Below are 24,364 nucleotides of genomic sequence, written 5' to 3' on the forward strand. Positions count from 1 at the left end.
ACATAAATTCAGCATGAGAGTGAGGCAGGCAAACAAATGTGCCCTGTGCTAAAACAACACAATGAATATTACTGGGTTTAAAATATGTTATGAGCCTTCTGAGGTTCACATCTCTCTGTTGGGCTGGCTTTAAAAAAAATTCAGTAAGACTCCACAGATACAAGGCAAGGTGGTGTTTACTGCTACGGTCCATCCCTGGAATCAGATAGTGTATGTATTTTATTATTTTTTTTTTTTTTAGATATTTTACTGGCCAAGCCAAAAATGCGTGGGTAAGTCTGCTAAATCATTCAACCATCTGTTGCTTTTGTTAAACTCCAGAGAACTTCATAAAAAGATTATTACTCAAACGCAACTAAAATAACATAATTTCAATTTCCATTACAGGAAAGTGAGTTCTTTGATCCTTTAATGCATTTGTAGCGAGTTTAAAGGGAAGAAAATGAAAATGGCGTCTGATTACATCTGAGGGTTTGTTGTATTAATTATGATGTGTTTTCCTTTTTTTCCTCCTCTTTACATGTGCTGATGTGTGCTAGCTGCCAAGGACGAAGTTTAAACAGCATGATTTCACCATTTAATGAGGGCGCTGCTTATGATGTGTCTGGTTTTGAGATTCAAAGCATGTACTGTATGTAAAACAGTTGGCGCGCGGACCTCGACTTTTTTACCGAGCTCAAACTGAGAAATGCCAGCTAAAAGTAAAGCATGTTGGGTATGTAGTTCTCCCTCAGTCTCTCTCTCTCTCTCTCCACTTTCTCTCTTTGTATCCCTCAACCACAATGACCTATTTAAGCAACAACATGTCTGCAGTCAAGGTGACAGGACTGTCAAAATACCGTGCTAAGGTTAGCAGAGTCGAGGCGACCACAGATTTACCTTCATGTAATAGTTTAATGAGTTTTACTGTGCTTTAAACTGTCACTGCTAAATTCAATAGACATCTCTCTCACTCTCCCGCCTCTTGTTAATTTGTCGATGTTGTCATGCTACGTTCGGACCTGTAAGGCTAAATCTTTCCCAGCTCGCCTGACATGAATACAAATGTGATTTCCCTCCTTGAGAAAAGAGTGAGAAAGAAGTACGTCTGAAAACCACAGATTGAGATGAGAGCCCACATTCTCATGTGTCTTGCATCGAGATCAAACACGCAAAAACAAACACACTACTTCAGTTTCAAGAGACCAGAATGTGCCCTTTATGGTGTTTACGTGCATGTTTCTCCTCTCAGTACCATGCACACAGTGCAAGCTAAGCATCCGACCTATATTAGAAATCTTTCATCTCAGGCAAACGTGTTTCCCATACATGTGATGTTCTTCTCACACTGTTAGAGGACGTTCTTGGCCTTCACAGGAAACCCCTTTGACAAGTGTGAGGAGATCTTCTCTCCTTGTATAAAAGCCAGCCAAAATGTGCTTTGACAGGGAGCCTCTAGAGTCTTTTACTAAGCGCTAGATGTGAATTTTTTCCCAACACAGACAATTATTCCTTTAGTTTATTATTACCACAGATAGAACATGGGGTTACTTTGCTTTGTTTTTTCTTTTACTGTTTAACAGGAGTGTAATTTGGAGATTTTGGGCATAATGCCTACAGCAGTTGGCAGCCATCTCCACTTCTTCTCTTAAAGCTCTCATATTAAGCATATTGACTGCAAAGCAGCTACTGGCTGCATGTCTGAACAGGAGGGCACTATAGATAACATGTGGTCAGAGAGGCTGACCGCACCGGGAAAAACCTTGTGCGGATTTTAATGACTTACATGACTGCCAGAGTGCAGTCTGACTCTGCAATTTGAAACATATACTTCTGTTTCTCTCCGTGCACAAGAGATTTCAAATAATGTAATAACACTGGTAAAACCACGCAAAGTTTACTATTAGACCGTTGTGTCTGCATTAGATTGCTTCAACATTGCCAGTGAGAGAGTAAGAGTGTAAGTTGTTGTACTCACTCTGTTTGAAGCCGAGGAAGGGGATCCTCTCGATGGGCGTGTCTCTTTCTTTCATGTACTTGTAGAGCTCCACTAAGAACGCCTGCTCCTCCGCTCGGCTCTCCTCTGATGTCTCCTCCTCTTTCTTCTCCTCCTTCTCATTCCTCTCCTCCTTTTCCCTTTCCTTATCCTTCCCTCTCTCCTTCTCTTCAGCTGAGGATTTCTTGTTGAGGCCGTTGGCTTTGTGTTTGGCCGCCGAGGTTATTTTTCCGTTGGGTACCGTTTTACAGTTGGGTTTTACCTGCAAAGAGTGCAAGCGTAAAGAGTCAGCGGACATGACTTTAAATGAAAACTGACCCTTTAACAGAGTGTTATTGAAACACTGTCTGACTGGATGAAATGTGTTTGGGTTCGAGCACAAACAAATATTCTTACAGGCCAGAGAGGCTGCCTCTCATTGATTATCAATGGAGCGGCTCTTCTTGTCATCACAGATTAGGCACATATTAGTTCGACTCTTCGAGAGAGAATTGCTAATATTGATTGAACTGTCCAAGGTCATAGGAATAGCAGCTGTGGAGAGGCTTTTAGGGCAGATATTTCCGTTGCTTTCAATGTTACGACCAATGTCAGATGGTGATTTGATAAAAAGGAGGAAAATAATACAGAACCACTTAAAGTCTCAGTCAACAGGATGAGATCATTTCCATTTTGTCTAATGGAAATTCAAGCTTTAAATTTTCTTCATCAGGTAACATGATTTTGGTGATAGCTGAGCAACTCTTCTATACTCACAATATTTAATCTTGGTTTTGGAAAAAGTTGTGGAAACAAAATGAAAACATCTTGTTCCACTGCGGGTTCATGTTGTACTTGTTTAAATGACTATTATGTGGTTGGAGGAAGAGAAGAGACACACAGACAAAAGAGACTGGTGCTCCATAACTGTGCTGTCATGACTGATTTACCAATGAAAAAAACAGTCAGATGAAAACAGATTTGAGATGCGATGAAGGAAAAACAATCTGCAAATATTCTGATGATCCATTAGTCATCAAGTAATTTTCAATATAAAAATGAACCTCACTCACCGTATTCTGGCATTTTTACAGAACAACATATTAAATGAGAAAACAAAAGTGATGATGAAATTGTCAGCTGCAGCACTCGTTTGACTTTGTGTAGCATAGATATGAAATTTATCTAAAAAAATCATCAGTGCTGCTGGATCTCTCCCAGTGAATTGTTTCTAAAGATAAATAAATAAATAAAATACTGTAGCCTTGTTCTGTTAACTGAAGATACAAGGACGGCCTGGAGAGCAGTTGGTTGACAATACAAGTTGTAACATTGAGTAACATTGAATTATTGAAGAGGTGGTACGTAAAAGAGGAATATAGCATAAGACTCTTCATATAATGTATATGCACTATATAGACAAAAGGTATGGGGGATGGGGTGCTCTTCAGGGGTTGGGCTCAGCTCCTTACTTCCAGTGATGGGAAATATTAATGCTTCAACAAGATATTTTGGACAATGCTATGCTTCCAACTTTGTGGCAGCAGTTTGCTGAAGGCCCTTTTCTATTCCAGCATGACTGTGCCCCAGTGCACAAAGCAAAGCTCCATAAAGACATGGTTGGATGAGTTTGGTGTGGAAAAACTTGACTGGTCCACACAGAGTCCTGACCTCAGCCCCATCCAACACCTTTGGGATGAACTGGAACAGAGATTGTGAGCCAGGCCTTTTGGTCCAACATCGGTGTCTGACCTCACAAATGCTCTACTGCATGAATGGGTAGAAATTCCCACAGAAACACTCCAACATGTTGTGGAAATCCTTCTGAGAAGAGTGGAAGCTGTTGTAGCTGCAAAGCTGTCTGTGTATTTACTTTATTTTAGAATTCACTTTAACAGTCAAAGGTATTTATATTTCTATACTGTAAGTCACACTAATTTATTTAATCTCCTATTAGAGTTATTTAAATTTCATTCAGAGTTTTTGTCTTATCTCACCTTGGTAGTAGTTTTGCTCTCTGGGCTGCAGGGGTCCTGTGCTGCCACTGCTGCCGACCCCTGGGTTAACCCCGCTGACCCTTGGCCCTGAGCCTGACCCAGGGAGTCCCGTCTCTGAGAAATGGATAGCTTCTTCTTCCGAGGTCGTCCTTTCAGGTTGGGAGCTGTTGGGAAAGGAAACAGTGACAATGAAAACATCCAATGATGTAGCACTGATAAAATCTTTTCACCTTTTTATGGCCAACATTTGATAAATCCTCATTTTTGTTTTTAAAAACCTTAAAAATATACCATATTTGGGAGTAAGAATAAAAGACAGACAAAAATATTTGTAGCCAAAAATGCGTTTCCTCTCTGGGAACACTGACTTTAAGCTGAAGGGGCTATGACAGGAACATTTACAATCAGGGAAAGAATTTCCCAGGCTTGCTAGCCTGTACCTAATTATTTTTAAACTGGATTAGTGAAACATTGTTCTGAATGGGGAAGCAGGCTGCCAAATTGCTCCAGTGTGCAAGTAAACATGATTCTCAAGTTCCTTCTCAGCCTGAGAGAGAAACTCTTTTAAATTCAGACAGATGTATTTTTAAGATTTCGGATGAGGCCGGCGGAATAGTCAAGCAATTAGTATAATACCGCAAATGACAGATGCCGGTTAACCCGCAAACCCACACGAAAGGAGACATTTTAAACAAACCCGTTCTGCTGAGAGAAATATTTGACAGGCGCTACAAAAAAATCCAGAGCTTGTATGTGTTTCTCACCACAACAACATATATAATATGGATCTGTGTTGTGTTGATTTTCACAGCAGGACTTCCATAGTTATCACCTCATCATCAGCATCAGCACTGTAGAGAAGTGTATTACACTAAAGCACCCCAATGTGCCGATCAGCTCTGTTTCCCTGTTTAGGCTGCTCATGTCTTAAAGCTGAACGCTGTTAATTAAAAACACATGAACCTGCCTGATAGGAGCTCTTTGTTTGAAAGGCTGGCAGATATAATTGCTCAGTTCACATTACACACACAATAAAGTATTTAAGCCCTCCAAGTCCTTTGTACACCCACGTTTATGTCAACCCGCGACTGTAATGTAACTTCTTGGCAGAGAGCCTTGCCTCCACGCAGCAACACAAACAGAGATAAGCTCAAAGGAGAGAGAGAGAGAGAGAGAGAGAGAACTTCAAATAATCCAAGTTCAGTCACGTATTTTACAGCGTCAACATTCTTTCTCTTCCATCTGCAATGACAATTAAATCACATCCAAGGTTGTTCTCTGCCAAAACGGTTCTGTGATTATTTTCGTCGGATCAAATTCCCATCAAGAAAATGCTACAATAACACCAGAGCTGAATAAAAGCAAAAGGCAGTCATTAAAAAAGGGTAAAATGATCACGACTCAGCAACCTATCACTTCATGTTGTTATTTTCACAACTGCTACGCTGTGGAGAAACAGCGTGTGGAAAATTCCAAGGGCATTTGTTGTGCATTTGTCATCCCTTTGGCACTAAAGAAACAAGTTTTCAACACTGTAATCTTTCCTTAGAAAGCACTGGGTGTGTTTCTTTCTTCGGTGTTCTCTCATTCTGCTGCTCACTCTGCCAATTACTCATTAATGCTGAAAAATTACATAAACCCTATTATTTATTTACTTATGCTTATTTCTGAAGGAACAGACACAAAAACACGAAACGTTCACGGATTGCACTAATGCCACATATCATAGCACTTACAACCCAAGCTAATTTGCAAAGCCTGGTCTCCATATGTGATTGAACAAAATAGAAACCATAAATAGACAAACATGCTTTTGAACTAGACACAGATCTTACATAAAGTAACTGATGACTACATGCCAGGCATACACTACATTAAAGAAAAGCAATCATACAAAGTACAAACATTATGTGACAGATGAACTGCGCAGGTTTTTACTCGCAGCACATTCATTTTTTAACATGTGACATCAGTTAAAACAAACATTGCGCAGGTCTGAGTGAGGTCACACTCTCAATGCGGTTCTGTTTTTAGTCCAATCACTAACCTCCGTGACACCCTATACTGAGTTACACAACCTGCCTGTCTGTTAACATCTTTCATCAGGTCAAATGCTGCTGCGTAAGAAAAAGCTGCAATTACAGCACTGCCTGACACACGGTGACACAGCAGCGAGCAGGTTTACGTACACTGACTTATCGATAAAGGACAAACTGAATGCAGTTAAACAACCCGAGCACATATTACTGCAAACTGGGGGTCAAATGGTGCATTCATGTATTTTTGTAAACAGAAACAGGCACATAAGGTCAAGAGCAGGCAATTTTTCTCTGCAGCAGAGGTTGGTCAGAACTGCTGATCTGCTCCCCTCATGGCAGAGTTGCATAAGGAAGGAGTCATCAGCTTTAGAATAACACAAAGAAAATCAAACACTGCACTGACTCCGTGCAGATTGATTCTCTAGAATGGAAACACAGACATTTATAGGCTGTAAAAAACAAAGTCAACATCACAAGATAATGATTTTACAGCACCCTGGGAGATGTGATATTTTTACAACTCTGTGGGCATTAAGTGTTTTTGTCAATGTACTAGAAAAGAAAGAGATCATTTAAGTATACTCCTCTCAGCAAGCTCAAAATGGGAACTGGAGCCACACATCAAAAATGGCTGCTGCCCAAACTACCAGGTTACTTTTTGCTTCCCATTGAGTTTCTGTGGCTCATTTAGGTCATTGACTTCACTTGGGAGATGCGCCTTGAAGTGACCAAAGGCCTCTTGCCTGGTCCTTCACAAACCCCAGAAGACACACACGCACACACAAACACACACACAGAAAGAGAGAGAGAGAGAGAGAGAGACTCTTTAACAACAAATATAAAACAGTCACAGACACACAAACCGTACTGAGGGCATGCATACACACACACACACACACATAAATACAGGTAAGGGGTATTCTCCTGGGTGTGTATCCCTCATGTCTTGTCACAGAGCACAACCCCCGAGCTATGGAAGTCACAGTGACTTCAGTAGCGAGATGCAGAACCTGACAGCTTGATCTCTGAACGCTCTCGGCTCTTAACAGCCTTACAACACGACTTTGTCAAATAATTTCTCACCCCTCAGATTCAATTAAATACAGCCCTAATACCTCGGTTTCATTGCAATTCAGTTGATGTCAGTGATAATGAAAAAGTCATTAGAGACAGCTCAGGAAGGTTCTGACGGTTCTGTGCATGAACAGAGTAGAGCCACGGGGAACCACAACAAAATGGACTGATTGATTGAGAGGCTGCTGGGAACGGAGAGACATATCACGCCGACTGGAGAATTCAACTGATGGATGCCTCAGTTGATAATGCTCACCGAACTGACTGGAGATAAAAAGCTCAATACCTACATGTGCTCACCTAATAACTGTCTTTTTAAAGGATGAAGGACACAAAAATCCTCATTAAAGTAGATGGGCGAGTGATTGCTCCGATTGTGCGCATTTTTTGGATTTGATTGGCCAGCAAACTCAGGAATCTAAAAAAAAAAAAGGGACTTTGATGTACTTTGGCAGATTAGCAGCCAACTTATTCCTTCATTTGGTAGACTGGAATAACACCTGGCTGAAATAATTTGTCACAATTACAGATGAGTGTGTCTCAGTCGGTAATATGATGGGTCAAGGGATGGCAATTTTGGTAGGTCTGAAATCGCTTTGGTTCAAACTGAAATATCGCAACAAATAGAGAGAAGATTTGCAACAGCTGATGTGTCCTTCTAACTTTGGTGGTATGCTGACATTTCCTCTATTGTGACAATCAGTTCAAACTTTAGACAGATGGACAGACAGAGAATTTTCTGATTCCGTTGAAAACTTGCCACATATATCTATGAGCCTGTCTTGGTGCTAATTAGCAAATGCTAGCATGCTAACATTCAACACTGAGATAGTAAACAGGAAAAACACTTTACATTTTGCCTAACCATATTCACATTCTCACAGTGAACATGTTAGCATGCTTTTCTTTAGCATTTAGCACAAAGCACCACTGCGCAGCTCGGTGAGCACAGGATACAGATCACGATAAACAGTAGAAACCAGGGAGTGATTTTTACAATCTTCTTTGCTGTCTCTTTAGTAATCATTTTATGGAAATGAGCAATGAAGCTGTTATGAGTGTTGATCATTCATTTTATGGGCATTTATAAAGGTCAAGCTGAAATAAATCTCTTCTGAAAGTTGTTGAGGAGTATAAAAGTGTAACAATTACTGATGGCGGATAAAACAGCTCTGGTCCAACATCAGAGTTACAAAACCTGCTAAACTCAATAATTATCATTAATTCAGTTATGTGCAAATTAAATGTGGGTCTTTTTATGGATGCAAAGACTGCTATGACTCATCAGATGTGAAGTACTAAGAGTCTACAGATTGGCAGTTTTGTTATACACAAAACACCCACTTATGTCTTCACTTCAACTCTTAATTCTGCAGTTTAAATTCAACTTCCTCTCACCCTAATGAGGTCAAAGGTCAAACAGAGAGGAGAGGGGAGGAGGCCGATGAGTGAGGCATGACTTAAACACACGCTGGTAGGTAAAAAACATGTTTTGACATATTTTGTTATCTCGCTTGGTTGCAAATTCACTCAAGACACCCACTCAGCAATTATCAGCATAGCTCGCAGCCAAAGGTAACATTCATGATGAAATACATGGCCATGTGTGTACAGTACATTATGTCCCTGAGGACAGAAGAGAAAATACATTACAGTACAATTTTATAATTCACCTTCTACATAAACAATGAGACCAAAAATCTCGTATGCAAAGCTCAAAGGGCAGCATGTAATGGATGTTAATAAAAGTTGAAACACAAAGCAGACCTTTAAAGCATGTAGCAATCAATCAGTGCTGAAGAGGCAGATGGCTGTAAGGATTTTAACCACACCAGAGTGTGGAGTCATCTGCAAAACACGTTAAGAGTGCAGACCATAATGACCACAGCTTCAGGACAGATATGTATCGCATACAGGTAAAAAGGAATCCTCCCCTGGGAATTGATTTATAAATGAAACTTTACCTGTGAATATGCCCACGCACAGACAAAGAAGGTCACTCAAGTCTGGCATACAGAGTTACAGTGGTGTGCTGGAAATTTACAGCTAGTCATAAAACACCAGGCACCATGGCAGACTGTGTAAGCACTGAGCAGATGCATTTTCATGTGTGTAAAAACAAACAAACAAAAAAAAAAGATCCTGATAATGAAGGCATAACGCCGCCGAAAAAGAGAACTTCTGAGATGGAAAACAGAAGCAGCGTTTTGTAACAAATCTAAACAGAATAAAATATGATTGAATAGGATATGATTCACGAGATTCAAAATGTGATTCATCAGAAACAATAACAGCACCTGTCAGAATGCAAATAAAACCTAGCAAATGGAGAATAAAACCTGACAGATCACGATACAAAAACGGTCTCTGGTACAACTCATGAGACACAGACTTTAATCTGTAGAGCGGCGGAGCATTAAATGTGTGATCAGTGAGGTGATATTACACTTTGGTAGAACATTTTTACTCCACTGGAGGCGCAGGGACGTGACAAGGGAGGCTCCAAAGCAGAAAGGCAACAGTAACAGAGAGAATATAAAAAAAAGGAGGCGATGACTGATTCCTCAGCTGGTAGTGACAGGCAACAGTGTGTCTTCACTACACATAAAAGATCTTTGAGGCTGGAGAGATTTCAAGTATTTCAGCTCAAGGACTGCATGTTTCTGACCAGGGTTTCAGGAGGCGACTGGAAACAAAGTGTCACTGTGTCTCTTCTATTAAGAAACATGCTTGGGCTGATGTTTCTTTCTCACCCTCATCTCTAAGTAAATGTCTAGTTAAAACAAAAGAGTTTTCCTGCACATCAGAGAAACCTCAAGAAAACAAGATACAGAATGGAATATTTAATCCCTGAGCACATAAATAATGCATACAGAACATATCTTACTGCATATACTGGAATTTTAAATTTCAGATCTGCTTCTCAAACAAAATGCACGGTCCAAAAAGAAAACAATACACAATACACAAGACATTAACACGAACAAAAACAACATATATTGGTAAAGCCACAGAACCTTTTAAAGCTCTTCAAATAACCTCCAACTTTAGATAATTTTACATAAATCAGTTGCTATAAGCAGATCCCCAGTGGAGTCAGATTTCTAATTCTTTTCTTAGATGCATCCAGAACCAGTGTGATTATTGGCTTCATAGGATCTGAAACTAAAACTACACTCTTGATTTTCCACATGTAAAGTGGTGAGTACTAAACACGTCCTCCTCTCTGTCATTTTGTCGCTGACTGTATCCACCGTTGTGTTTCTCGTACTAATATCAGGCCTTTCTGACGTGCTCATAATTCTCACTTTGTCACATCTGACAGCAGAGTTATTCCTCCGTTACTGCCTCTGCTCGAGGCACGTTTCAGCACAGAGTCATCTGAGACACCCTGACAGCACAATTTTTTTTTTCTTTTTGTGTTTTTTTTTTTTAATGAACAAGTAATACTTAAAGTATTTCTATCGCTGCAATCATCAGAAATTACACAATGCGCCCACAGAGTGAGACAGAGTGTGTGGGTGGACAGAGTACACTGTTTTTATTAATCATCCAAACCTCCGTAGGTTGATGGATGATACAAGTGTTAATTAATTTCTCATAATTATACAGAGGGAGATCATCACTGATAAAGTGTAAAACATTTAACAGCAGAATGTAAGAGTACAGTACTTCATATCAGGTCAACCTCAGGCAGATTTTTACTTCAATAGCACTGAAATATTTTCATCACTGGTGTTGTTTTCGGTCTTGAACGCAACCGCAACATAAGAAGGTATTTTTACACCGCTGTGGCTCGGAGCTACTCTGAATTTAATGAGGAATGCATTTGGCTCCATTTTAGGCATGACAATGGATACTAGTTACTGCTGTTGCACAAACACATCCAAGTTTTGCTGGGGCCTTCAACGACAACAAGCTCACCTTCCAAGCGAAAAGAGGGAGGGACGTGGAGGGCGAGCAGAGAAGGGAATCACAGAGAGATAGAAAGACAGACTGAGAGGAGAAGCAGTAAACACCACAGGGCAGCGAGAGCAACAATTTAAATTTTTCACCTGTGTGCGCAGAGTCAATGAACAGTGGCGTGTTTGGAGAGAGCACCTGTATCAGGACACGTAGAAAATCACTGTAATACAAGGCTATTAGAGCATGCGCCTGAGCAAAAGGCAGGGATTAGTCCGGCTTGTTACTGAAAGAGCCCCGACAACAGTCCCCCCGAGGTGCAGCCGACTCATCCTCGGGTCCTCGACAGCTTCTTGTAAACATGTCTCTCTTTCTAACACACAGCACCTTGATTTACTCTGCTTCAACCTCTCTTTTAAAGGAAAGCTCAGCCCATATGACAAAAAAAAAGGATTTTCTCCGTACCTCATACTGCTTATTGTTTGCTTTTCATATCTCGAAACCCAATTTGCTCAGGTTTTGAGGTATCTCTCTCTCTGAGATCTCTCCACCCCAATACAATGGAATTTTATTAAATTGTGCTTCTGATGCTCACTGCAATGAAAAATTACATTTAAGTCTTGCACTAATTGATTTTTTCAGAGGCAGCCGAACAAGCTAAAAACATCTACCATCATATTAGAAAACTGTGATGTGGAAGTAAGCCACAGTTGCCCGATAAATGAGTCAGGTTTTCACTCTCCTCGCTCTGTTTGGGCCTCCACCAGCTCCTGAGGGAAATAGCTTCAGCTCTTCAGCTTCTAAATGCTGCACTTCTGTTCACCAGACAGCTGCTAATGTTGTCTGTCTGCTTGGCGTTAAACAGGTGGGTACTATTTTTTCTTTTTTTTTTTTGGATGAAAACAACTGCAACTGGAAAGAAGGCTGATGAAGGTCGTACAACCAAAGTAATGTGCCAAACAGGAGAACTGTCGAGTGAGGTGATCATTCTCCGCGAGTTTGTATCTGAGTAATCCTATTCATGTTATACATGTCATTTGATCCACTGTCCCAACAGAAATACTGATCAGCGCAGCAAAATACATTAAATCTACTTTCTGTCAAAGCAGTTACATCCTGAATTATCTGTGGATTATTCAGAGTAACAAGACTTTATCTGGAAAGAGACGTAACAGAGGAATTTTTTTCAATGCCATTTTCTACTGCTGTGAGCACCACAAGCTAAATGCCATTGACCTCCATTTTTATGGGCTGGAGACAGAACAAACTAAACCAAAAACATCTGTATGGTTAGATACCACTTATGGTGTGAAAAACTGATTTTTTATCCCTTAATTGGACTAACTTTCTCCAATGAACACCCATGTGTGTGTTTAGTATGAATGTATAAAATATAGTGACAGACAGGAATCCATGTGAGATTTTCTGGTCTGGGGAGACTTGCACCAGATCTTCTCTCCTTGTTGCAACAGCTCTGACGTCCCGTTCCACTCTATTTCCCAAACCCATCATTTCCTGTACAAATACTGCATTATATCGGCTACAGTCTGTTTTTATTTTCGTCAAAGACAATTCCCCTTAGCTGGCTGACTGACAGCTGTGTGTGCATGCATCATTATCTCCTTCACAGAGCCTGTCTGTTTCTGTAGCCTGTGGCAGACCTCAATCACACAGTATTAGAAATGACTCCCATTTCTACGGAGCACTGCACTTTTGCCTGCTGCTGGTGAGCCACACATTATACGAAACCAATCAGATATAGGTGAACTAGTTGTCCTGCCCATTTGCAACTGCAGACGTGTGCAATCAGGTGCTTTGAGGCTAATAAGTTCATTTGATTTAGTTTGCGGAAGCAAAGACGTAATGAGTGAGAGTGTTGCTGATAATAATCCTGTTTCTGGAAGCAGAGGTCATTGAGGCCAATAAATTGTTAAGATACAAAAAAGACAAATAATAAAAAAAATGACAACATGAATGTAAACATACTCAATCTGAGCTCAAACGTAAGCTCAAAGTGAAGAAAAACTCCTTATCCTTATCTCCTTTTTGTCATATAAACACATTTAAGCTGCCTCATTTTGTTGGTTTTACAGGTGCAATTTAAGCAAAACCTCAGGAGGAATATGGAGTCTTTTCAATCTTTAATTTGAGTTTGGTTGAGGTTTAAAATGCTGGTCAGGTCTGAAGTCTGAGGTTTCAGCATACAGTCAGTTAATAAGACCCACAGTAGAGGGTCTATGCTAATGCCTTGGCAGATAGTGTGCAGTAGATAAATCATGTTTATAGACCGATGTCCTCGTCTATGGCCTCTGTGAATATAACAAGATTGCCTCCAATTGCATCTAAATATGAGCTTTATGCATGCAAACAAACTGCGTAATAAAATACTGCACACACGGTTATGGAATAAAGAGTCTCGATCGCCATTTTAAACATTTACAGACCGGCTACACCGGCTATTATCTGGTGTTTACATTCTAATATGTGACTATACTGTAAAAGAAAAATGCTGCTTCTTTTGTGTTGATCGTGGCAATTTGTCAAATTTAAATTCAGCAGCACAGGGAGGAACACATCAATTCAAAGTGAAATCAATTCCACCCCCCCTCCCTCCTCCGTCTCTTTTTGACTTTCTCCCACTCTCCTGCTTTTCCTATCTTTTCCCTTTCTGTTATAATTATGTGAGCGGCAGCAAATGTAATTACAAAAGAGGGGGGGTGGGGTGGGTGTATGGAGGGGAGGGGGGGTGTGATTGCTATGCATGCGCAACAAAATGCAACATTAAAAAGCTATTATCAGTAAAAGGAACATTTTGGCAGATATATGACGGAGGGCAGCTCCCGCCATATGTTTGTGGAGACGGGGACAACAAGTCAGGTACTAATTATCAATCATCATCAGGAGAACCTGTCAGAACGCTAGGCTGGGCACGCTCTGACTAGCGTTGCCATGGAGACAAGCCCACATCCCAGCGAGTGTGTTTACCAGGACATTAAAAATACACTCCCATATTTTTATCTCACTCTCAGAATATTGTGTAAATCGTTCCGAGTTTCTTCAAGCAGCTGTTAAAATGTGTATGTGTGTGAGTGTGTGTGTGAGAGTGTGTGTGTGTGTGTGTGTGAGCGTGTGTGCGTGTGTTAGGGACTTTCTGCCAAGCCATACAAGGGAAAGAAATTCTTCATGGACTGAATTGAGGATAATTTCAGTTGAGGTTCTGGTTTTGGTTTTACACTGATTTCTTTGAGCTCAGGACCAGGCATGTTAGGGGTTACAATTAGCAAGTGTAAATGGAACATTCTCACCACTTTATTATTACAATAAATGTGTGTGTGTGTGTGTGCACATACATAATGTATTTGCCAGTAATGAGCTCATTTCTGTGACCATACTGTTGCTGTACACAGACTCTCCATTCAGACTGTCATCGTTAATATTCCTCAGCCGAGAGAAGAGGACATTCTCCCCAACCATCATGACTTTGTCAGTTTCAATTTTACATACTGCTCTTTCCTTCTTCTTTTTTTCTTTTGCATAGCCTGCTTCAATTTCCATTTTACATACACCACATGCCATCAAATCAAATTTCACTCCTTGCCATACAGGCCATTCAGAAGTACTCCCATTTCCAGAAAAGTGTACCGCAAGTGTGACTTTTCACAGGATCACACATGAGGAATGTTTCTGGAATCTTTCCAAATGCCTCCAACAACAATGGTGCTTTCAGATGACAATCGATTTCCATGTGACCACAATTTATTATCATTCCAGGAATGAGGATTATTCTCACTTAAAACGAGCTCTGAAAATTAAATACACAGGCAAGTAAACATGAAAGCAATTTAGGGGGAAAGTGGTGTAAATGCAGTATGAGATGTTTCCTGCTTTATTACGGCAGTCATTTTGAGAAAGAAAAAAAAAGGGTACTGCTCTTAATTCATTATTTGTGCGCTGTTGTGCATGCTCCCCCTGGGGAGAAGCAACATTACTCTTTCATCAGATCAAATGAAGCGAAGCCGTGCCGTTCCAGGAAGAGCCAATTAAACTGTTCAAAGAAGTTTATTATTGCGGCGGATTATGAAATCATTCTCATCGGATTCATTGGGGTGTGTGTTTCGACAGGAGTGTGAATGTGTGTACTTTATCACTGCACAAACTCATAAAGGCTGTCAACTCAAGCTTTCCATTTGCAAAGTAAATAGAAAATTATGGCACGCAGTTGCAGTGCTACATGTTTTACAAGAGAAAATTTCACAAACTTGATTCGCCGTCAAAATAGGCTGTAATTACAGGGAGCGAAATCATTCCTTCAAATTTCTCCTTTCATTTCTTCCCTCTGTCCACCTCATGTGACCGCCTCATGATGGTAGTGTTGCCTGTTAAGAACTTATTAACACACATCACATTTGAGACATGGCTGGGCTTAATCCTAACCCAGATCCCCTGACTGACACACACACTGAGGAATGCAGCGACCCCTGACCCTGGAGAACTTAATAATATCACCAAGCATTTAGCTCAAGTCTCTCTCTCTCTCTCTCTCTCTCTCACACACACACACACATACACACACTATAATTACACAAGAACAAAACTCTTCAGTGCTGGCTGAAGTCCAACAACGTACAATATCTCTCTGTGTGTGTTCAACCTGCAACAGCCAACAGTGCTGCTTTGCTGTCAGGACAAAAATAAACAAAACTACAACACAATACAGGCTGTAAATATCTGACAAATGAACGCTTTTGCTTGTGCCCCAGTGTTGGCAAGTAGCTCTTAATGACTATTGTTCCAGGAAAGGAAATTGAAAAAAAAAAACTAAATTAAAAAAAAAAATCCCATTTTGAAATGTTAAGAGCACGCAGAGGGACTGTCCCAAATACACACCCTGTTGTTCCAAGAGTGCCAAATGTAAAACAGAATCAAAGTTACATAATGTGGAGGATTTGCTAAAAACGGGATAACCTTCAAACGCTTCCACATCATTGATACTGACAGACTGCAGCAACAACTCAGTAGGACCGGGGCTTTAAAAATACAGTATTTCAATTTGGCTTTTGGAGAGAGAGAGAGAGAGAGAGAGAGAGAGAGAGAGAGAGAGAGAAGGATAGACAGAGGGAGGGAATAGAGGGGAGAGAGGGGGAGGGAGAGATGAAAGGGAGCAGTGGATAAGCTTCAAGGCTTATCCTATTCATTACTGGAGGAAAAAAAAAAAATCACAGCATCGACCTATAAATAAATGAATGCCAGGATAAACACGAAGCCCATACATCAATAAAACATATGTATTCTAATAGATCACGCTCTAGTTACACTTGATGGGATTGAGTCGGCCAATGAGCCCAATCATGGGGACTTTATCATTTTGAAAAGCTACACAGCATTAAGTCACGGTGATTATAAATAATCATCATTCCAATAGCAAAATAGGCCACTGGATATTTTTATGTTTGTGCTCATTTCTTCTTGTTTATATGCTAATGTATTATATTTTAGGGATTTGAGGAGTTTACTACAAATAAAAGCTATCTGCTGCTCTTTGTACTTCCAGTAGCTACATATTTAAAAAAACAAAACAAAACAAAAAAACCCTCTGCAGTGGCACAATAGAACGGAGTGCATTTATTCGTGTATTGCAGTTAAGTACAAATTTGTATTGCAGTTAAGCATCAGCATTGGCATATCTAAAACTTTAAGCTTTATGCTTGAAAATATGTAAAGTTGTGTTTCTCACCTTTGGCCTGTAGGCTTCACTAATGATGAGCTTTTAAAGTTGCTTTTCTCAGCTCGAGGAAAGTTTTAAAAATATAAGATAGATAGATAGATAGATACTTTATTGATCCCGAGGGAAATTCAAGAAAAATTTAGTGCAGGGGCTCACTGACTCTGAGACTTTCGCTGACAGAGCGAGAGAAGGCCCGAGTGAAACCTCCATAAGTCAAAAATTCAGAAGAGTCAAAACAGAACCGGTTTGTCGTTATAGGTGTCCTGTCAACAGTTTTACAGATGTCTCTTTTAAAATGCAAATGCTTTCTGTGCCCCAGCAATTTTTTTTTTTTGCTGCAATACCACGATTGGCCACTGGGAAAAGTTGGAAGCAAGGCTGAGACGCGTTCAAGATTTACACTAGCTACGTCTGCTTACTTGTTATTGTCTCAGTTCCTGTTGTTATGTTGGAGTGAGAGAATCGAATGGCTAAAGAGAGATTGCAACATCGCCACCTTGTGGTCGGAGGTTTAAACACAACGCAAAATGAGCCGCAGCCATGAATCTTTATGTGTAAAGTACAGTATGAATTCAAAACTGATAGTGTTTTGTTGAGATATCATACAGATTTGAGAAACTGTAATATTATGTATCTATCCATCTATAAATTTAGATATAAGGAAAGACGTAGATTTTTAACTCCATAATATAGAGTATAATTTAGTTCTGTTTTCCAAGGAATGCCGATGTCATACTGACAAACAAAACAGCGGAAACATCAATCACAGCCATCAGATACAGTGCAATCCTACTGTCATGCATCAGCAGTGTAACAATGATTTTTGACGTCATTTAGGTTACACAAGCTCTTTTCAGAAACAACAACTGGTAACAAGCCTCTACCTGTGGACATGAAAGATTCTTGACACTTAACCACGTAAGCTGGCTAAAGGGCTGCATTCATGAGCTGTTTCTACAGCAGCCTCACTAGCAGAGACAGACTTTGTAAACAGCATCTACAGTTACACTGATGAGTCAGACACATTCACTCCAGGTTGCAACATGCTGTTCTGTAATTTTTATTAGGGACATTCAGGAGTTGTATCACAAATGACATCTGGGGTTTTGTGAAAATATGACTCTCGGTGAGAAGTCTTTCACAGCTACAGACTTACCACATCTCCTTATCGTGTAAAAATAACCTTTCTTGATTCAAACCACGCTTAACAATGGTTCTTCCACATTTGACAAGTGTTTTAATGGAATAATCATCTCACGGTTATGAATGAGGTCAAGCTGGCCTGGTCAGCTGAAGTGTAAAGTAATTAATAACACACTCCACAGTTTATCAGAGTTTTAAATTACACAAGTGCTTTGGGGAAGGAAAAAAACTTGAGATCTTTTTATCTCCAAGCCTGATAATGACCTGCCAAACTGTTCATAACCATCATACCACAGTGGTTAATCGCTTACCTTTGGAAGACAAGTTTGTTTTGCCTTTTCAGGGAGCTAAGTTCACTACCTAATAAAACTGAAACCATAAATCTTTAGATTAGTTTCCTACATTTGAGGTATTTCAGTTTGCCATGAGCATCCAAACACATTAAGTGTACTTGATGAGTGATTCCTCACAGCCAGTATTTTAGTATCTTTATCATTTTTTGTCATTGCTAACATGTTGCAGTACTGCAGCAGGAGCCAGACTGAAAAACGCTCTTCAGCGGTGCATTCCAGGACACTCCGACATGCAGTTTTTTAAAGTCTGTCTAAACAAAAAAAGATTAAAAAAAAGAAAAAAAAAGACTGCATTTATAAACTTCAGTGTATTGACAGACAATAGTGCCCTGAAGAAAGCCTCACATTAAAAGACAATGTGAATTTGGGCATTACTTTCATCTGTAATGGTTCCTGCTTGGCAGATAATTCTTAAATCTCGGATGTCAGAGGATCTGTAAATGCAGCAACAGGGAGAGATTTCAAAACAGTCACAGCTGCAATAACATGTGATGATAGTTTAACTATAAAAAGGTGACTAAACATTTCACCGTCTTGGATCAGTAGGTTTTATGTTACTGCAAACAGATTTTCATACTGTAGTGCATGAAACTAGAACCATGGCCTCACATTTGTATGTCTCCACTCACCGGTCAGGTTGCAGTTCACATCCCCGTCTGTCCAGACAAATGTATGTAGACTTGAATAAAATGTATTCAAAGTATTTTTGGACAAAGAGGAAGTCTTCACTGTACTGGCATAATTTTATCTTATTAGACATTTACATCCTATTTAGCACTTTACATGATCTCATTGTTCTAGATAATAACATACTTCTATGACACTTCCACAAAATTAACAGCAGTCTCATAACAAAAAGTATACTGAAATGCTATGTGAGTTGCTGTTTCATCGATACCATATCCTTCCTTAAAATCACATCACATTGTATGAGAATATTCACTAAAAAGAGCGCCGTCCTTTACTGCCTCATCTATTATTTAGCATTTGGTTGAGGTTCAATTCTAGCATCTTTTTTTTAGAGAAATACTGATGAAATAAAAATATATACTGGTTTAAATTTCAGTAAAAAAAACTTTTCACCCTTCTGCAGGCACATCCTCTGACTATCACAGGGTCGAGGGTATTCAGCCTGAAAGGCAAAACTCAGGGCATTAAAGTTTATAAATTACTCACTGCTGCTCTTAAGCTTATGGCTGTCGATGCACGGCACTAACTGAAGGCGCCTCCATTGAATGTCTCAAATATTTTTATCAACTCCTCTGTTCCTCTCATCTGGATTGTGACAGCTGGATGGTGTAAAAAGACATTTTAGTGAGGAAATGACGCCAAACGTGTAAAAGTGGGGGACACAAAAGTAAGAGTTATAGAAGTGAAGGGCGCATGTCATGTTACGACCCTTTAACTGAAGTGAGACTATAACCTGGAGGCTCTTTCTTCCTCTCCTCATCAATTATCCTGGATAATCACTGCTACTCTGAGAAACCTTTGCACTGTAAATAACAGGGCCAGACCTTTGAAATGCTTCTTGCCTATAGCCAGATGAGTATTTTATCTCTTTGTGCTGTTGGCTAAAAATAGATAAGCAGCAATGCAAAGCAATATGTGTAGAGCTGGTGATGACATAATAGGGATAATCAGGAAGATTGTGCCTTATTCAGCCCAACAGCCATGCAAATGCTGCTGACAACAGTCGAAGTCAACGCTTTTAGTTAAAATAGCACTGTGGCATCAATTCTGTCTGTGCATAGCCAGGATATTAGAGCTATAAAATAGATAAAATAACCTCACAGTGTGTTATGGCTTGTCATATTGCATGACATGTGATATGCCGCTTAAAAGAGCCCATAGTGTAAAAATATGTATCTTTCATTTCTTGTAAAAACATTATTTTATTGTAAGGACATGACATTGTGCTCGAGCCAAGTGCCCTTTCACTAGATGTTCAGCTCATTGTTATATATAGTCCTTGTCCTGATAATTAAATCTGACTATGCAGCAACAACATGTGCTCTTTTCTCCTCGAAATTTCTCCTCCATGGCCTCTGTATACCATGACATATGGACGATGAAAAATTCATGGGCCGGTGGTTAACACAAATCTGCAGAGGAGATGGGAAAACAAGAGCTTAGCAAGCAGTTTGCCTATTACATTAACAGACGGGGCTGTCATGGGACGATATTGGCGTATGCATATTTCATCTAATCTGATTTCATGTTTAAAGAGGGAGCGAGAAAGTGGTTCAAGTTGTGGAAACAATGACATCATGTTGTATGTTCATCTGGTGACCCAACCCAATCAGGCAAGTGGGACTGAATGTTTCCAAAGATATTATCTCAAAGTACAAGATTGAGATTTTAGCATGTTTACTGCTTTTCAGATTCAGTTTCTTTCCTTCATCCTTCCTTCACTCTAGTACAACACATTTCAGTATCGTTTTCAGTGAGAAGCTGGCACATCTTTGTGTCTGTCAAACACAGATGCAACTAACTCAGACTTGCAGAAACCCTCATAAATGCACACATAGCACGCCCGAATTCAGCCACAGATGTACAAAAGTAGCACACACTCACCACAATACAAAAATAGACTGTAAAAAATCAGTTTATAATCAGCGCATCTGGACAACATCAATATATTGAAGCAATAAATAGTTTTTTTTATACTTCTTCTTCCCTGGAGGATTAAGAAAAAGAATTCCAAAGGATTGTACTGAAAGTTTCTTTTTAATAAAAATCAAACCAGCACTGAGTGAGAGATATTTCAAACAAAAGACAATGAGCTGAGCATGAAATATACAGTTTCTCTGCCAAGGAAAGAAACCTGGGGAATATAGGACAAATGAGAAAGAGCAAAAGGAGGAGGAGGAGGAGGAGGGGGAAAATTCCTCTCTGCTGCTTGGCCTCAAACATGATTGCCTCACTAACTTTCAAAATGCTGTTGATTTAAGCTATGTGCACACAAGGAGTGTTAGATTTCTGAAGGGGTGGAGGAAGGTGGGGGAGAGGAAGGTCAGCAGCTTGGGCACATAACTTCAGAATCAGAGAAAATGGGAAAAATGTTGGTCATAATATTTTCCTTAACCGACAGCCAAATGAGTAGCTGTCAAGATGCTCTGAAGCTCTGCAATGTACATCTTGTTTAAATATAACATATACAGCACCTCCGGGTCGAGCTTACAAATGTTTATGTTATTTCTTTGTCGCACATGCAGTATCCACGCCAAATGAATGTGAATAATACTCAACATAACCATGATAACTAATAACAAAACCTTGAACCTTGTCATCTGTCAACACAGCAAAGGCCTGGGCCACCCAAACTATTTCTGGCTTTTTCTCACAGCAGAGGAACCTCAGTAATGTGAATCCTACTACAGCACAGTACAAGATGTCAGACCGTGTTTCTTATGTTTATAGCAGAACTTCAATCTTTCATTCACTATGCCAGTGTTCAGTAAAGAATATTTGTACCAAAGAGGTCTTGTGCACAACTTGTATTTTCTTTTCAGTGATTGTGCAGTGGTAATATTACACCCCACCAACCCCCCACCCCCCAGGCCAGAAATTAAATTGGGGACACAAACTAGCCTGGATATAATCAATCCATGCTGGCAGAGAATACATGATAATTATAAACAAAAACTGTGTCATTCCCCGTGAGGAAAGCAGCTGCAGGGGTGACAGGCAATGCTGAACACAAATATGGATCACAAGACTTAAGATCTGGTAAGTGACACAACCGCAGTTTTGTTGAAGCCATTTCAAAAGCATGGTGGGATGATGTGGACGAGAAAACATGAATATACACTATATAGACAAAAGTATCCAGACATGCCTCTTCATGGGGCTGTTTTTCATTGGTTGGGCTCGGCCCCTGACTTCCAGTGAAGGGAAATCTTGATGCATCAGCACACCAAGACATTTTGGACAATGCTATGCTTCCAACTTTGTGGCAACAGTTTGGGGAAGGCCCTTTTCTATTCCAGCATGACTGTGCATCAACGCACAAAGCAAAGTCCATAAACACATGGTTGGATGAGTTTGGTGTGGAAGAACTTGACAAAGAGCTCTGACCTCAACCCCATCCAACACCTTTGGGATGAACTGGAACAGAGATTGTGAGCCAGGCCTTTTGGTCCAACATCAGTGTCTGACCTCACAAATGCTCTACTGCATGAATGGGCACAAATTCCCACAGAAACACTCCAACATGTTGTGGAAAGCCTTCACAGAAGAGTGGAAGCTGTTAGAGCTGCAAAGCTGTCTGTGTATTAAAAATGCAATGTGATTAAAGTCTCTTTTGGTGTAATGATCAGGTGCCCCAATACTTTTGTCTATATAATGTGCATATACTGCTCAATATATAATCAATCTGTACATGACTGTGCTGTGCATAGCCCTACTGTAGTAACCAGGCTACCCAGAATAGACAGGGTTTCACCACCAGGCTTCCATCTGATGGCTACATTTCACACAATACTGTACCAACAGGCTTGCTGAAAATCTGCAACAGCACTTTTTTTTTTTTCCTGAGGCCTTCTCTACCCCCTGAGGTAGCCTGACACACTTTCATGAATTAGCCTGGACAAGATGGACGGCCATTAGAGCTGCCACAGCAGATTTGGCTGAATCCAAAAGGTCAGAATTAGCATTGAGAGACGCATAGAAGAAAGTCCTGAAATTGTTCCCAAGATCAATTTTTAACTTTTTAATATATCACAGCTGCACAGTATTACTTCTTAGGTGTCCACAGTGCTGGTATTTATCCTAATAAAGGTGGATTTAATATGGAGATTTAATATGGTTTAATATAACTGCTTTTTGATATGGAGCTTGTAAATGGCAGGAGAGCTTTGCTCAGGAGTCGTGTATATTTGTAAGTGCATATGTGCAAACATTTATGTGTGTGTTTGCGCCTATAAGTAAGACGCCCTTGAGACCTTAGTTCACTTTGCAGAGTGATGGAAATTACTTAGCTCTGCTGTTTTTTTTGTTTTTTTTTTTTAGACAAATCACAAACAAGTCTCCTAGCAGCAATTCAAGCAGAAATAAAACCCTGCTTCAAACCTAGTAAACCTTCATGTGAATAACATTAGAAATCTGGTTGCCTTAGTCAAGAAAAAAAAAAAAAAGTAGAACTCCCTTAGGCTCTGAAAATAAACCTTTAGCTTAAATGTGGCTCACAGAGGAATGGCATTATTGAGCCAAGTGAATGAGCAACAGCAGCCACAGGATGTTAGCGTTACTATTCATAACTTATTTTCCTATGCCCAAAACCGTTTTCCCTTCTGGTCTCACCTCTGCCGCTCTCTTAAAATGCAATTACCTACTGGCAAATTTACAGGAAAAGAAAAACAATGACTTTTGACCAGAGGAGCTGTTACTGTGAATGTCAAATTGATGCTGCACAACAGCCTGCTGAGCTCTACAGTGCTTCTGAGCAGAGGAAATATAAAGAGAGATGAATCACATTATTCCTTTGTTTTAGCCCAGCTTGGGGTTAATAAAATGTGTGGATTCATGAGCGGCAGGGAAAGCACAGTGAATGGCAAATAGACATGTTCCAGCACTTCAAAATTCCTCACTGGAACCACAAAATGCTTTTCAGAGGTGTGACTGGTGAGGGCGTTTGAATGACGGTCACTCGTAAACAGAAAGACCCATCTGGGGACAAATGAGCTGAGACTAAATGAAAAAACATACCGAAAGCATACTGAAAAGCAAATCATGGTCAATTGTATTCAACCGAATTTTAATCTTAGTCTTAATTATGTAAACTACAAAAAGTACTGATCAAAAGCAGTTTAGTTCAGTTCATATGGCTTAAATTCATTGGAAAGCTCAAACAGAGGAGTTACACTAAGAACAAAGGCGTGAAGAGTGGAATGAGACCACAGCACACAAGCTAATGACCTCCATACAGACCCAAATGACTCCAATGGAAAATGAAAAAATGACTTCCTTTTAACAAGTAATAAACAACAAAAATAGGAATCACGGCTTGTATTTAACACTCTTTTCTGTGTTTGTGTTTCTTTTACTTCATTCAAAGCCAAACCAAGTCACAGATTTTATAAAAGCTTCCTTACGTTTGGGTTGTTTTCCTTGTGCTTCTTCAGCTAAACAGATAAGACAGATTTAGCATTGGCCCCCGTGACACTGATGGGCTCATA

At 39.9% G+C, this 24,364-nt stretch overlaps 1 protein-coding gene across 1 annotated transcript in view; it reads right to left on the reverse strand.

Annotated features, from left to right (window-relative positions):
* Positions 1 to 24,364, reverse strand: part of arid5b (AT-rich interaction domain 5B) — a 74,918-nt gene that overhangs the window by 17,574 nt on the left and 32,980 nt on the right. Inside the window, exons 5-6 of the mRNA XM_046402586.1 lie at positions 3,952 to 4,115; positions 1,958 to 2,237 (exon numbers count right to left, since the gene is read on the reverse strand). Coding sequence (XP_046258542.1) covers positions 1,958 to 2,237; positions 3,952 to 4,115 — 444 coding nt within the window. The remainder of the gene's footprint in view (positions 1 to 1,957; positions 2,238 to 3,951; positions 4,116 to 24,364) is intronic.

Source organism: Scatophagus argus, chromosome 10 (assembly GCF_020382885.2).
Source record: "Scatophagus argus isolate fScaArg1 chromosome 10, fScaArg1.pri, whole genome shotgun sequence".
In the NCBI taxonomy this organism is placed as follows: Eukaryota; Metazoa; Chordata; class Actinopteri; family Scatophagidae; genus Scatophagus; species Scatophagus argus.